The 17379-nt window shown below is 38.0% G+C and overlaps 1 protein-coding gene across 1 annotated transcript; it reads right to left on the bottom strand.

Moving 5' to 3' along the window:
• Positions 1–12784: 12784 nt before the first annotated feature.
• On the bottom strand, positions 12785–15541 carry LOC140819646 (UDP-arabinopyranose mutase 3-like). Its single transcript, XM_073179815.1, has 4 exons — positions 15126–15541; positions 13668–13918; positions 13419–13587; positions 12785–13319 (listed from the first exon to the last, which is right to left on the bottom strand). The coding sequence occupies exons 1-4, from the start codon at positions 15444–15446 to the stop codon at positions 12981–12983; spliced, it is 1080 nt and encodes a 359-aa protein (XP_073035916.1). The 5' UTR covers positions 15447–15541; the 3' UTR covers positions 12785–12980.
• Positions 15542–17379: the final 1838 nt, after the last annotated feature.

The following is a 17379-nucleotide window of genomic DNA, read 5'->3' as shown; positions in this document are numbered from 1 at the left end:
CATCAGGTGGCAAGATTGGGTGTTACGGCGAAACATATAGGAGTCGATGCATTGTAGCCGGGGATTCACCGCTTACCTACGGGTATGGATATCCTATGTGTTTTTCATGTATGTGTGGGTTGAAATCTCTGATCAGAGTATGGTGGTAATTATGAAAGGGGTTTCATAGATTACACCATCGATGCAACCACAACATGACACATAGTATCGATTCATTGACAACTCTCGATAAACCAATAGTTGTCGAATCGGTCGGGATATATGAGTTGAAGGGACCGTACTGTACGCTAACCATAATTGAATGGTTCTTGCAGGTACTATCATGTGATACCTAGGGAATCACGTAAGCGATGCTGCTAGGCGTTTAACGTGATTGGTTGGGTACTATCAGACTTGAGTTCTGACGTTCTTACTATCAAGGAGTTGATAAGTAAGAATGGAGCAATTGGGGTATGCTCGAATAAGGACATGTTTAGTCCGAATCACATAGAGATGTGAACCCACGGCTAGTTGTATCAATGAACCATTGAGGGCCACACAAGTATTAGCTTTGTAAATCCCGATGAGAAGTAAAATAGTTCAATGTGTTGAACGGCTTATAAATGTGTTTATAAGCGTAAAGAAAAATAGAAGTATGACTTCTATGAGAGAAATATAAATTTTAATTTATGGAAATGTTCCTAGATTAAAATTTGGCCAAGTAAATAATGTAGTTGAAAATTGTGATTTTCATAAACATTATTGAGGACTAAATTAAATTAATTCAAGTGTTGAATTAATTAAACACTAGTGGACCTAGTAGAGTCTAAATAATTAAATAATTCAAGTGTTGAATTAATTAAATTATATTGAGTCTTGTAGAGCTCAATTAAAATAATTATTTAACTAGTGAGACTTGAATAAATTCAAGTAGTATTTAATTAATCTCAAATGTGTTTGATATAATTAAAAATTTAGTCCATGGTTTTTTAATGTGTTAGAAACCATATAATATATGTGAGACATGCTAGGGTTTGCATGCTTGGGAGGTGAAGAGGTGTGGATTACTTTTTATTAAAAAATTCAAAAAGGATGCAACTTTTGAGAGACAACTTTTTCAACAACCAAGGCTAGTCTCCCACACTCTCCCAACACCTCACTTAGCCGAATTCTTGAGGGTTTTTCTCTCCCATTTTTTTTTCTTCCATTTTTTGTTCTTCATTTTCTTGGAGAATAAAATCTTCTCTTTGAAAAATCCTTAAGTTTTTCTAGTGCAAAACTTGAGGGGGTTTGCCTTGCTAGTGGTGAGCCTTATTTCTTGAAGGAAAGAAGGAGGAGCTTGTAGATTTGCCTACCAAAGAAGAGTTTTGTTGTTTACAACAAAGTTGGTGCCATTCATCAACCTTGAGAGGTTGATAGGTAAATCTCTAAACATCCTATGTTTGATGTTGTTTTGTAAATATTGTGCAAAAACCATGGTGGCCGAAATTTCTAGCTTAAAATGTTAAATTTTTTACTTCCGTTGCGCTTCCGACCACCGTAACCGATCCGCTTTCAAGTGGTATCCGAGCTAAGGTTACGGTTTTTGTGTTATATTTACGTAATATTGTATTGAGATCGATTTCTAACCGCTTGAGAAATATTTTTGCAAGGAAATTCAAAGGGCCGAAAATTTGAAGAAACAAAAAAAAAAAATATTTTTCGGGCAGCCCGAAATTGGCAGCCCAAGGCGCTGCCCGAAATACTACTTTTTAAAATAAAAAAAAAAAAATTTGTGTGTTGCCGGAATCCGGTGACGGAGCTCCGGCGACGACGATGACAGCTAGGGTTTCCAAAAGTGTTTTGGAGAATCTTAGTGTCATGGGCCTTGAGATGTTGGGCCATTGGATGGACAACATAATTTGTGAAATTTAAATGGGCCAAAATATTTTTTGGTGAAAAATGAGTTTTGGGCTCTTAAGTTTAAATTTACAATTGTTGCACATATTTTCTCATAAAATAAATAATTGAAGTAGGACTTTAATTATTTATAGTAAATTGTGATTTACAAGAAATTCGATTATAAATAAATTAATTTGAAAGTAGACAAGGAGTTTGTATACTTTGTTAATTTAATTTATAATTGTGGCGGTTAGTGATTGAATCAAGATATATAATATTGGATCAATTAATTATAGTGATAATTAATTGATGGTGTATGATATGTGATATTATGCATGAAGGATGATCAAAAGCCCAAGCCCAATTTGCTAGGTGTATGCTAGGATATTTGTGTTGTATGATTGTAATAATTATCAATTTAAAGTGGGCTTGGTTTATGGCCCGTTCCCACCCCATGAGATGTATCCTTATGTGCCATGGATATTTAATTGTAAATATTAGAATAGTGGAAGATCAAGATTGGAAGATGGTGGCCTTGGTGATTATGAAGATCGAAGACATGTAATATTGGATGCTAATGTAATAATTTAGTTGCATTGCATCCCTTGCATTTACCCTAGGATTGGACCTAGGCCCGTGTTTAGCTCACACGGGCCATTAGTATTGGGGCAATTGATCATCCTTGTACTGTTTTCTATTTATAATATATGCATGATATGCTATAAATAATGAGTATGTGCGTTATTATTATTATAATAACAGAGTTGCATGAATCCGGCAAACATACGATCAAACATGGCGAGCTTTTAAAATAAAATTACTGATGAGACCTTTCAAAATTAAAAAACCCTCATTTTGAATAAGATTCAAAATTAATATCAAGTCCGAAAAGGGGAATTATAAATTTGGTTATAATTTCCTTGTCTTCCATCGACAATGGGTGCATGATGAACGCTACCCGTACTCGGGGCTCGGCTCATTTTATTGGGGGGGCCCTTAGTGCCGGAAAGCTGTGACATTCATTGACATGGTGATGTGAACTACGTGGAACTCCCATGACTTCGGCTCAGATAATTGAGGGAACTCATGGCGACCGTCCATTAAGGTTCAACATCGATGGGTAAGGCTTGACACGTAAAGATGAACGACGTCTATAATGGGTCCTAATCAAACGTGAGACAAAAGTTTACGAGAAGGGTTGCATTGTGATGCAATTGGGAAACTACCTTTTAGGAATTGTGATTGGCTGTATAATCGGGATCATAATTCGCTAATTGTACCTTACGTACCTACTGAGGAAAGGAGTTTCCCGTTTTCACTAGAGGGTAGTGAAAATGTCAAAACAGTGGGAGCGATAATTTATAAAGTAAAAGTCCAAACTTTATATCTTATTAAATATTTTAAAATAGTCATTAACATTTATCTGTTTTACTTTTCAGTACAAATCTTTGACAATGTCATCAGTTGGCAACCCGTTTTCCGTTATTCTCGAAAAACACGTTCTAACCGGACCTAACTATATCACTTGGCTAAGAAATCTAAAGATTGTCTTGAACTCGGAGAAAATCGCATACACACTGACTGAGTCGCCCCCTGATGAGGCTCCGACTAACTGCAGTCCCGAGGAACTGCAGACCTACAAGGATTGTTGCGACCATGACTTGAAGGCCAAGTGTTATATGCAGGCTTCGATGAACGATGAGCTGCAAAGGCGATTCGAGGATGCTAAGAATGCTGCTGACATTCATATGCACCTCAAGGAGCTCTTCGGTGAGCAGACTCGGCCTTTGAGGCATGCCACAGTAAAGGAGCTCATCACTTTACGCATGCGAGATGGGACTTCGGTCCATGAGCATGGCCTAAAGTTGATTGGGCTCGTGGACAAGCTCGTTGGCATGGATTTGATCTTGCCATCGGAGTTGACCACGGATGTGCTACTGTTGTCACTGCCGAACTCGTTCGATCCTTTTGTGGTGAATTTCAATATGAACAAGCTCGAGCCCAGCCTTGAAGAGTTGGTGAACATGCTTGTGACCTTTGAGTCCACAATCAAAAAGGAGAAGTCGGTTCTTTATGTGGGCTCTTCATCTGGCACGAAGACCGGTCCACCTGGGAAAGGAAAGAAGCGTTCTTTCAAGCGCCCCAAGAAAAGCGAGCCCTTGAAGAGGCAGACTCCGAGTCCCGTAGTGGCAGCCGCGCTAGCCAAGGCTGAGAAGACAGTTGACATCTGTCATCACTGCAAGAAGCCTGGACATTGGAGGCGTAACTGCAGGGAATATCTTGCGCAGAAGAGTTCTGGCAAGGGTATGTTCTATATTGAAGTAAATATCTCGATTAATTCTACTTCTTGGGTATTAGATACCGGCTGTGGCTCACATCTCTGTAATGATTTGCAGGTGATGGGAAGAAGTAGGAGGCTCCGAGAGGGTGAGACCTTCCTGAGGATGGGCAATGGAGCAAGGGTTGCTGCCAAAGCCGTAGGAGATGTTTATTTAATATTGAACAATGATTTTAAGCTTGTTTTGAGAGATGTTTTGTATGTACCAGACTTGGTTAAAAACATTATTTTCATTTCTATGCTTGATATTGATGGATTTTCTTGTTTATTTGGCAAAGGTGTTTGCAATATTTACAAGAATGAATGTTTAGTTGGTACGGGTGAACTTGAAAACAATCTCTACACCTTAAAATTAAAAGATATTCCACTTAACAATGTCCAAACGATAACAACAACAAATAAGCGCAAACAAGATACTCTCAATTCGGCACAATTATGGCATGCTCGATTAGGTCATATTTCCCTAAGAAGGATGAACAAGCTAGTGGGAGTTGGCATGTTTGATATGTCCGATATTAATGCTCTCACGACTTGTGAATCCTGTCTAAAAGGAAAGATGACCAAAATTCCCTTTAAGGGCCATGTGGAGCGAGCCAAAGGGTTATTGGATTTGATCCATACCGACGTGTGCGGTCCACTTAGCATCACCACTAAGCATGGACATTCCTACTTCATCACCTTTACCGATGACTTTTCGAGGTATGTGTATGTGTATTTGATGAAATACAAGTCTGAAGCCTTTGAAAGGTTCAAAGAATTCAGAAGTGAAGTAGAGAAACAATTGGGACGAAGCATCAAGACACTTCGATCGGATCGAGGTGGTGAGTACTTGAGTGCCGAGTTCCAAGAGTATCTTAGAGAGAATGGGATTCTCTCGCAGTGGACTCCGCCCGCTACACCGCAGTTGAATGGTGTTTCGGAGCGTCGTAACCGAACTTTGATGGACATGGTTCGGTCTATGATGGGGTTCACGGAGTTGCCGCCATCCTTTTGGGGATATGCGCTTGAGACAGCGGCACTGTTGTTGAACAATGTTCATACAAAAGCAGTTGATAAGACACCATATGAGATATGGATGGGTAAGCCACCTAAATATTCTTATTTTAGAATATGGGGGTGCCCTGCTTATGTGAAGCAGGTAGTGGGAGATAAATTGGACGGTCAATCCATTTTATGTTACTTTGTGGGATATCCAAAGAATTCAGCTGGATATTATTTCTATCATCCCAAAGAAACAAAAGTGTTTGTTTCTAGGAATGCAACTTTTTTGGAAAAGGAATTTCTATTGGATAGAAAAGGAGAGATGATAGAACTCGAAGAGGTTCGAAAAACACCCACAGTTGTAGAACCCACACCCGAGGAGCCAAGTGAGGAGATACAAGCTCCTAGAAGAACCGAGAGAGTCTCGAGACCACCTGTGAGGTATGGTCTGCTTCTTGAAGAGGGCCATGATGAGCCTGATCTTGGATGTGATCCAAGGACCTTCAAGGAAGCGTTATCGGATGCCGATTCATCCAAATGGCTTGAAGCAATGGAATCTGAGATGAATTCCATGCATTCAAACCAAGTGTGGAATCTCGTGGATCCACCTGAGGGAATTGTTCCCATAGGGTGCAAATGGATTTACAAGAGGAAACTTGGGGCGGATAGGAAGGTGTTGACCTTCAAGGCGCGATTGGTAGCAAAAGGGTATACTCAAAAACAAGGTATTGACTATGAGGAAACCTTTTCTCCAGTTGCAATGTTCAAGTCCATTAGGATTTTGCTAGCCATAGCTGCATGGTATGACTATGAGATATGGCAGATGGATGTTAAGACAGCCTTCCTTAATAGGGATATTAAGGAAGAGATTTACATGTCTCAACCTGAAGGGTTTACATCTATCGGAAGTGAGCATATGGTATGCAAACTTCAAAGATCTATTTATGGTCTTAAGCAGGCATCTAGGAGTTGGAACCTCAGATTCGATAGTACAATCAAAGAGTTTGGTTTTACTAAGAATCCTGAGGAACCCTGTGTATATAAGAAGATCAGTGGGAGTGCTGTGACATTTCTTGTTCTTTATGTTGATGACATTCTACTCATTGGGAATGATGTAGGAATGTTGCAATCAACTAAGATATGGTTAGCAAGTAAGTTCTCAATGCAGGACTTGGGTGAAGCATCTTTTGTATTGGGAATACAGATCTATAGAGATAGATCAAAAAGATTGCTTGGTCTCACCCAGTCCACATACATTGATACCATCGTGAAGCGGTTCTCGATGGATGAGTCCAAGAGAGGACATCTACCAATGTGTCATGGCGTGTCCCTATCCAAGTCTATGTCTCCCAAGACTGATGCAGAGATAGCGGCGATGACACGAATTCCGTATGCTTCGGCTATTGGTAGTATCATGTATGGGATGATATCTACACGTCCTGACGTAGCACTTGCACTAAGTGTAGTGAGTAGATATCAATCCAACCCTGGTCTTCCACACTGGAAAGCTGTGAAAGACATCCTCAAGTATTTGAGAAGGACCAATAAGTTGTTTTTGGTCTATGGGGGTGGAGAACTAAAATTGGAAGGCTATACCGACTCTAGCTTCCAAAGCGATGTTGATGACTCGAAGTCAACCTCCGGATTCATATTCATGCTCAATGGTGGTGCTGTCTCTTGGAAGAGTTCCAAGCAAGACAGTACTGCGGATTCCACCACTGAGACAGAATACATTGCTGCATCGGCTGCAGCAAAGGAGGCTGTTTGGATTAGGAATTTCGTCCAAGAGTTGGGCGTCATTCCAAATGAAGTTGCTCCTATCCCGGTGATGTGCGACAACACGGGAGCCATAGCTCAGGCGAAGGAGCCAAGGTCTCATCAGAAGTCCAAACACGTATTGAGAAAGTACCACATCCTCAGAGAGATCGTGGAAAGAGGAGATGTCGTGATTGACAAAGTCGGCTCCGCAGATAATGTTGCTGATCCACTAACTAAGCCTTTACCAGGACCATCGTTCGAGAAGCATCGCGAATCAATGGGTCTGAAGTATATGGGTAGTTGGCTCTAGTGCAAGTGCGAGATTGTTAGAGTAGGTGCACGTCGAGCCAAGTGTTGGCCGACTGTTCACGATGAAACTCTTTGTATAAACGATCTTTATTTTAATAATATTTGAATTTATTAATTTGGCGCATCTTTATCTTTATACCCATGCTAGTTGCATAGATAAAGTCCTTGAATATACAAATAGTAGAAAGAATATGATATGCTCATATGATGAGTATCATGAAACTCATATTTGGAATACTGTATATTCTAAACCGTTCCTAGTCGATTCAGCCGCCACTAAGAAGGATAAAGGCCGCTCGAGTTAGAGACTAGTATCTGCGATGTGAGTACCATGTTTCATTGGTAGGGGACATTGTGATGTCCGAGCATGCAGATAGGTGCTCCTGGTAGAGTGCACTGAACAACCCTCTATAAAGGACTTTCCAAGTGGTTCTCACTTATCGAGTGGAAAAGTCCTAGTTTATGGTTGTACACCATTAGTTCTTATGACCCGGGACAACATTGAGACTCTATGTGCTAGCGTTTCACTTTGACTTGTTTACCGACTCTTATGGGGTCATCAGGTGGCAAGATTGGGTGTTACGGCGAAACATATAGGAGTCGATGCATTGTAGCCGGGGATTCACCGCTTACCTACGGGTATGGATATCCTATGTGTTTTTCATGTATGTGTGGGTTGAAATCTCTGATCAGAGTATGGTGGTAATTATGAAAGGGGTTTCATAGATTACACCATCGATGCAACCACAACATGACACATAGTATCGATTCATTGACAACTCTCGATAAACCAATAGTTGTCGAATCGGTCGGGATATATGAGTTGAAGGGACCGTACTGTACGCTAACCATAATTGAATGGTTCTTGCAGGCACTATCATGTGATACCTAGGGAATCACGTAAGCGATGCTGCTAGGCGTTTAACGTGATTGGTTGGGTACTATCAGACTTGAGTTCTGACGTTCTTACTATCAAGGAGTTGATAAGTAAGAATGGAGCAATTGGGGTATGCTCGAATAAGGACATGTTTAGTCCGAATCACATAGAGATGTGAACCCACGGCTAGTTGTATCAATGAACCATTGAGGGCCACACAAGTATTAGCTTTGTAAATCCCGATGAGAAGTAAAATAGTTCAATGTGTTGAACGGCTTATAAATGTGTTTATAAGCGTAAAGAAAAATAGAAGTATGACTTCTATGAGAGAAATATAAATTTTAATTTATGGAAGTGTTCCTAGATTAAAATTTGGCCAAATAAATAATGTAGTTGAAAATTGTGATTTTCATAAACATTATTGGGGACTAAATTAAATTAATTCAAGTGTTGAATTAATTAAATTATATTGAGTCTTGTAGAGCTCAATTAAAATAATTATTTAACTAGTGGGACTTGAATAAATTCAAGTAGTATTTAATTAATCTCAAATGTGTTTGAGATAATTAAAAATTTAGTCCATGGTTTTTTAATGTGTTAGAAACCATATAATATATGTGAGACATGCTAGGGTTTGCATGCTTGGGAGGTGAAGAGGTGTGGATTACTTTTTATTAAAAAATTCAAAAAGGATGCAACTTTTGAGAGACAACTTTTTCAACAACCAAGGCTAGTCTCCCACACTCTCCCAACACCTCACTTGGCCGAATTCTTGAGGGATTTTCTCTCCCATTTTTTTTTCTTCCATTTTTTGTTCTTCATTTTCTTGGAGAATAAAATCTTCTCTTTGAAAAATCCTTAAGTTTTTCTAGTGCAAAACTTGAGGGGGTTTGCCTTGCTAGTGGTGGGCCTTATTTCTTGAAGGAAAGAAGGAGGAGCTTGTAGATTTGCCTACCAAAGAAGAGCTTTGTTGTTTACAACAAAGTTGGTGCCATTCATCAACCTTGAGAGGTTGATAGGTAAATCTCTAAACATCCTATGTTTGATGTTGTTTTGTAAATATTGTGCAAAAACCATGGTGGCCGAAATTTCTAGCTTAAAATGTTAAATTTTTGACTTCCGTTGCGCTTCCGGCCACCGTAACCGATCCGCTTTCACAATTAGCCAATTATAATCCCGAATAATATCAGCCAATTATAATTTCTAAAAGGTAGAGTCCAATTGCATCCCTATGCAACCTCCGCATGTTTGGCCTCACGTTTAATAAGGACCCAATAATATGACGTCATTTATTTTCGCGTGTCAAACCAATCCATCAATATTGAATTGTAGTAGACGGTCGCCATGAGTTCCCCCAATATGAGCCGAAGTCATGGGAGTTCCACTCAATTCACATCATATGTCTGGTGGAAGTCACAGCTTTCCGGCGTACAGGCCTCCCCAATAATATGAGCCAGACACTGTCCGCGGGTAGCGATCAACATGCAACCACAGTTGATGGAAGGCAAGAAAAAATTAAACTCCTTTAATTTTTACTTTTTCGGTTTGATATAAATTTTGAATCTTATTCAAAATGAGGGATTTTAATTTTAAAATTGTCTCATCATTTTAATTTAAAAATCGTGTGCCACGAGTATGTATGTTTGCCGGATTCATGCAACTATATTATCTAATAATATACATACATGCATACTACTATATATCGCATATATATCATAATATGACATTCAACAATAAATAAGGATGATCGATTGCCAACACTATTAGATCCATGTGAGCCAAACATGGATCCAGGTTCAAAACCTAGGTGAATGCAGGGATGCAAATGCAACTTATTACAAAAGCTTCCAATATTTTACATGTCTTCATCTTCATCATCGGGCCCACCATCTTCCAGTCTTGATCTCCCACTATTTTAATAATTAAATTTAAATAGCCATGGCACATAAGGGATACATCTCATGGGGTTGGAACAGGCAGGGCCGGTCTTAGACTTTGAAGGGTCCGGTGCAAAAAAAAAAAAAAAAAAAGCCCTTTGTATTTATATAAAACTTATAAGCTAGTAGGGGCAGGGCAGACCCACTAAGAAGGAGAGTTTTCGTAAGGAAGAATGGAAGAATCAAACATATAGAAATGGGCCACATCAAGGTTTTCAGTACCTTCTGAATCTTGGGAGGTATTTCCACCAGAAACCCTTATTGACACCAAATCCGCATAATGTGATGGTCTCAAAAGGAGAGGATGTTGAAGACGATTCCCATCTGTAACTGATAGTTCATAAAAAAATTTGAATATAAAATCCAAAGCCAAAATATACATAAAAAAATTTGAAGATAAAATCTAAAACCCAAATATCCAACCCAATATACCCCTGACCCATTTTAATTGAGGCCCTATCCAGCTAGGGGCCCTGTGCGGTGGCCCCATATTGACCACCCCAGGGCCGCCTCTGGGAACAGGCCATAAACCAAGCCCATTTTAATAATATCAAATATTAATAAAAAGAATAAAAACAGTAAAATATCCTAACATACACCTAACACATTGGTCAAGGCTCTCGATCATCCTCCATGCATTTAATATCAAATATTAACATCAATTAATTAAACAATTTAATTAATTGATAAATCATATATCTAATAATTTTATCACTAGCCACCACAATTATTAAAAAATTTAATAAATTAAATAAGGCAAAAACTTGTGTGAGACGGTCTCACGGGTCATATTTGTGAGACGGATCTCTTATTTGGATCATCCATGAAAAAGTATTACTTTTTATGCTAAAAGTACTATTTTTTATTGTGAAAATGGGTAGGGTTGACCCGTCTCACGGATTATGACCCGTGAGACGGTCTCATATGAGACTCACTCATTAAATAAACTCTTTTATTTAATTTCCAATTAAATCAATAATAATTGATTTCTTGTAAAAACTCATTTTTACCATAAATAATTAAAATCATATTCTAATTATTTATTTTACAAGAAAATTATTAATTTTCCAAAAATTAATTTTCAAAAATATCAATTGAATCAATTTCAAAAATATCAATTTCACCCAAAAATTTGAAAAATCAGAAAATTGCAACATGAGCCCAAACAATTCAAGCCCATCAATTTTCACGCTTCCCGAGACGATCCCGGGCAGCCGTCCTCGCTGCCCGCCCGCTGCCCGAACGTTTCGGGCAGTGGCAGGCTCCAGTGAGCGCAAGGCGCGCACAGGTGCGCGCGGTGCCGCGCGCAGCGGGCGGACGCTCCGCACGCTGCGCCGCGTTGTGCACCGCGCACAAGCGTGCGGACGTTCCGCAGGCTGCGCGCGCACGGTCTGCCCGGAATAGTTCCGGGCAGATCGGGAAAAATAAATTTTTTTTTGTTTTCCGAAAAAAAATAATTTTATGGTGCATCAATTTTTCTGAAAATTTTCTTGTGTGGTTAGAAACAAATTATTCAATATAATTTAAAATCATACGATTCAGAAAACCTGGCTCTGATACCAATGTTGGATCTTGGTTTTCTACACGCCCAAACGCAGCGGAAGTTTAAAATTTTTATTTTATTTTGACAATCAAAATATGTTTGGACGTTCGTATGATTTTAACTTAAACATACATAGGGCGTTTAAAAGTTATACCTTTTGTGAATAAATCACATGATCCTTTATTCGGGCTTACCCTAGTTGGCCCCATTCTTTTCATCAACACCTTGATCAAGAATGTCAGAACTCATTTCTGATTGCACCCATCGGATCATGGTAAGAGCGTCTAGTAGCATCGCCCCATGATCCCCTAGGTATCACTTATAGTGCCTGCAAGAACCAGTCGATTATGATTAACGTACAGTACGGTCCCTTCATCTCATATATCCCGATCGAATCTGCAACCATTGGTTCATCGAGGGTTGCATATTAATTCGATAACTATGTGATAACTATAATAGTGGCATCGCGTGTACTATTTGGAGAACTCCTTCTCCAACGTACATCTCGTACTCTGGCCAGAAATTCCATGCACTATTATTTCATTAGATCGCATAGGATATCCACACCCGTAGATGAGCGGTGAATCCCCGACTACAATGCACTGGCTCCTATATGTGTCGCAACTGTACCCAACTTCGCCACCTGATGACTCTCCTGGAGCCGGTAAACGAGTCAAAGCACAGCCCTAGCATATAGAGCCTCAGTGTTGTCCCGGGTCGTAAGGACTAATGGTGTACAATCATAACCACGAACTTATCCTCTCGATGAATGATAACCACTTGGAAAGTCCGAGAGAGGGTTGTTCGGTAAAATCATCATATGACTACCCATCTGTATGTTTGGACATCTCTATGCCCTTACCAAGAAACGCAGTACACAACATCACATATGCTAGTCTCGAGCTCAAGCGGCCTTTATTCCTGTTTTAGGCGGCTGAATCGACTAGGAACGAATTTAGAATATGCATTGTTTACAAATGAGTTTCAACATCGAATTACGATTCATTTGTATTAAAGCATAATCAAGGACTTTATCTATGCTGTATGCATAGGTATACAGATAAAGTATAACAAGACCATAAAAAGTTAAATTATATTAAAATAAAGATTGTTTATTTCACTTGAGTCAATAAATTCCCTAGCCAACCGTTGGCTTGCAGGGCATCTACTCTAACATCAGATTACAACAGATATTGAAATACAAGAACTTACTGCTCTTAATCTACAACACACTCTTGTTCATCTCTTATGGATTACAAAAGAACACTCTTGGCTATCTTGAGAGAGTTGGATTATTGTCAAGTTCAGAATGATCACTTTTGCTTGTATGTCTTATGACTTGATCAAAGGAAACTTGTATCTACCATTTATGTGTTTCTACTTAGCAGTGCTGTTGGAAAGAGCGGCTGGGGTTTTCGAGGGGTTAAGCTCGTCCCATGCTTCAATCCATGTGGCCATTGCATCCGCAAGCTTGTTGAAATAATCATCCACCTTACCGAGCTTTGCCTTCACTTGCTTGGAGATTTCGAGGTAGCATTTTTGGACGGTGGTGCAGTCTTTTGGAAGAGCAACAGATTGGAAAAATGGTATCAGTTCCTCTTGCCAATAGATACCTTTGTATTCCTTCTTGAGGTTCACGAATGGGTTGCTAGCTTTGCTGTGCCAAATGTATGGCAAGCCAGTTTTGACTCCCAATCCTAAGTGATCACATATCACCTATGGCGAAAATCAGTGATAGACCTCAAATCTTAGATCTCCAAATATAAAAGCAGTCAAGCATATTATTACGTAGCCTATACTGGGCAATAATAATACCTTAGTGCACCAGCCTGCCCACATGTCGTCGTAGCCTCCAATTGGCTGGCCGTCGCCCATTAGTCCAAAGTACATAGCCGGGCCTATCAATTCACGGTTGAAAGCAAGGTTCATGCCACACATTGGGAAGAGGGTACCCTTTGGGATGGTCATAACTGCATCAACAAACCTGAAAATGACAGGGTGTAAATGGTATCTCAAATGCTGAAAGAAGTAAATAGAAACAAAGCTTGAATGGTAATCTTAGACCTGTTGTTCCTTTCCAGAGGCTTGACAAGCTGAGTCGGTGCATCATAGTCCGGTATGTTGAGCCAAAGCCCATGAGAGACCGCGGTTGGTACACCTTCACGAAGACTGAAGGGGTATCCCCGAACAAAATTGGCGCCTTCACGGTAAGGGTCATAAAGAGTGTTGAAAAAGAACGGAGTTGATGGGCTCAAGAGGTTCTTAATGTGCTGCTCAAGAGCATTGATCTCCTTGCCAGATGGATCTTTAGCAACCTGCATGATTTTGTAAATTAATCAACGAAGATTTTAAACATCGGACGGATAAAAATTATAGTTATGACTTTGAATCCAAGAGATACGGAGATGTATGACAACAGAGTCTGCTCAATGCCTTTCAATAGAGATGTTCTAATATGAACCTGAAAGCGATAGGTGTTATGCTGCACGGTACAGAAAGATTGCTTATTGCCATGTTTAGCCAATTTTATATATGAACTCTTGCAATGTAGAACATTAATCTTACACCATGTGCACACAAACATTCATCTGATATATGAATAACATTTAAGACTATAAGTCGAACTAACCACACAATAGCACAACTAACAGAAAAATGGAACTCAAATTATTTGAATCTGAACACACATACACACAGAGTAACAGAGCAAAAGAGTAAAGTTCATTTAAGATGATTTCTAATATCATATATGATCTGGATTGATCAGTCATAAATCGACCAACCATTCAACGAGAGGATCTGGAACGAATAATGGCTTACAAGACAGAAAATGTGGCTGCAACATGCTTAAATATTTTAAATAATTGCCAATCATGTATAATAAAGTGTATGAAAGATATTAAAACTTCATTAGCTTACCAGATCTTTAATTAGAATTCAGTCTATCAACAACCATCAAAGCATCATAACTCATCCGAGAGCCGATCCTCTCATCAGAAAACCAAGCAAGCAAGCAATAAATTAGAAAAGAATATTGCATATCTTATCTTTATGGAAAAAAAACTGGAATAAACAAATGAAACTCGTGTTTTCTGAAAAAACGAGAAGATTAAGAGCTGAAAGATTGTTGCGGCATCGCCAGTGACCAATCAAGAACCAGAATACTAATTCAAAATCACACAAAAACAGAAATAAAATAACCACATTGCAAAATCAAACAAAAAGTAGAGTTTTACTATGTAAACCATAGCAAAGGGATACCTTTTGTCAAGAAAACAATTATTCAAAAAATGAAAAGAGAAGCCTTTTTGTAGAACTAGAAAAGAACAGCCTTGTAATCATCACTCAACTCACATCTCCAAAGTTTAAAAAAATCACCAGATCAGTCAACATAACCCAAAAAGTTTCGGAAACGAAACAATTAGGAAACCTGAATCAAGATACAGAATCCCCGACACAAAAAGCGTTCAAAAACCAGAACTCAACAAAAAACTCAAACCAAAATGGGCTAATGAATCTTACAAAGCAATCATCATCGATAGTGAAGATATACTTCTTCTTGGAAACCATGTACCCAAAGCATCGGCACGCAGAATCCTTGAACGAGATGCAGTTTGACTTGGGACCCAGAATCTTGTTAATGTCGTTCCTGTTGTACAATTCATAATCAAAACCATCTGGAACCTTGATAACCTTCGACGGGTCCCCATCTTGCACTATGATCAGATGGTATGGCTCGAAGAATGTCCGCCACATCTCCAAAAAATCCAGGTTTCGGATCGTCGGGATCACTATATCTAGCTCATCTTTCAACACCGGCGTGGCGGATTTCGAGATCACCATCGTTCGGAGATTCTTTTAGCTTTTTCCTATCTGGGTTTCGGATTTTACAGGTCCTTTATTGGAGATTGAGAATTAAACGAAGAGGAATCAATATCTGATAGCTGTGCGGAGAAGAAGAAGAAAGAAAAAGACGAGGGAGTGAATTTGTACGAGTGTGCGTTTGAATACATTAATTACCGTTTAACCCTTAACTATTGCATATACTCATTTAACCTCTTGATTTATTAAATTTTTCACTTTGAGTCCACTTGACTATCAACTTGCCTTTGGCTTAAGGCGAGATTTTCGAAGTCGGCCGGCCTATGGCTTTTTGGCTCCTGGCGGTCCTTGGATTTTTTAGCTGTCCATTGCTTGGTGTCTGCTGGTTGGATCTATGACGGTCTTGAGATGTTTTTGCGAACATTTTGTAGAAGATGTTTTCGGTGTCGTGAGATGTTTTCGCGAACATTTTTTAGAAGATGTTTTCCAGCAGATCTATGAGGGTCGTGAGATGTTTTTGCGAACATTTTGTAGAAGATGTTCTCGGTGTCGTGAGATGTTTTCGCGAACATTTTGTAGAAGATGTTCTCGAGAACTTCTGACGGTGTTAATGTTGCAGGCGTCTTGAAAATAGAAACATAAGTTTGATGAATCCCATTAATTTTTTTTTACATATATTAAAAATAAAATATTTTTATTAATATTGAAGAACAATTAAATTTTAATTAGCCTAAAGAATGGATAAAGTTTAGTCATGGATTCCCCTAGAAATGGACAAATAGTAATCTCCAATATTCTTGAAAAATAAATTTTATATTAGACTTTAAAGAAAGATATTGAAAGTAACGACCAAGTTAATTAAGAATATTTCTATTTTTTTAATAAAAAGAACCTATATATTTCTATTGGTTCTCTTTTACCTTGTATTAGCCGTTTGGATTCTTACAAGTTGGAGAGTTTTGATTTATTTTCTACGACGAATCTTAAAAAATGTTCCATGCTTGATCTTTTCGAAAGTTCTGTGATTAAGAATTTGACATTTTTATCAGCAAGAACATGTTTAATTTATTCTGGAATTATGTTGTAAATTACTTAAACACAAAATTAAAAGTACAAATACAAAGTATAAAATATAAATATATTGCTGAAATAAAGTAACAACTCTGACTCCAATCCAGTAAGTTGCGATATTGGTGGCGAGTGTTGTGAATTTTTATGAAGCGCATTGGCTAGAAAAATCAAGAACCAAGAAAATACATAAAAGCTTAAAACAAACATAATTTAGAATTTGGATAAAAAGAAGCATGATAAATTAAATGTATGGGTAGATAGAACTTGCAGAGATTGGGAAAACAAAATATTTAGGCTTTATGTAATAATTTTATGCATAGTTTGGTGTACATGATAGGATAAACATGTGATATATAATATAAGGATAAGTTAAAGATAAATAAGATGTAAGATTTTTTAATTAATGTTTGGTGTGATTTTAAAAAGAGTGATTAAATTTATATATTAGATTCTAATGACAAAATTAACCTTATCATAATAAATTTTATAATGTCAAAGTTGTTGGCTTGAGTTCATATTTTTTATCTGTTCATGCGTCGATAGTGCTTGCATGATTTATTTATTTTTACCTAATTTTATATATTATATAATATGATAATTGAGCTCTTAATTTTGTGAAACAAGTCAAATATTAATTTTTAAGGTTAATTGAGTGATACTAATAATTTTATAGATATTTATAAAAAATATTTATATAATTATCTCGAATTCATTTATATAATTATCATATTATATAAAATATAAAAATAAATCAAAATATTTATTTGGTTTTGATTTATACTTACTAGAATAGATTTATAAAAATCATTTATAAATTGAGTGTAATTAAGTCATTTATAGTGTATTTTATCATTAAACTAAAATTATCACACATAATAGAAGA

The sequence above is a fragment of the Primulina eburnea genome, chromosome 18 (assembly GCF_022965805.1).
Source record: "Primulina eburnea isolate SZY01 chromosome 18, ASM2296580v1, whole genome shotgun sequence".
NCBI lineage: Eukaryota > Viridiplantae > Streptophyta > Magnoliopsida > Lamiales > Gesneriaceae > Primulina > Primulina eburnea.
Note: the sequence above shows the minus strand (reverse complement) of the source record. Positions and strands in the feature narration are given on the sequence as shown.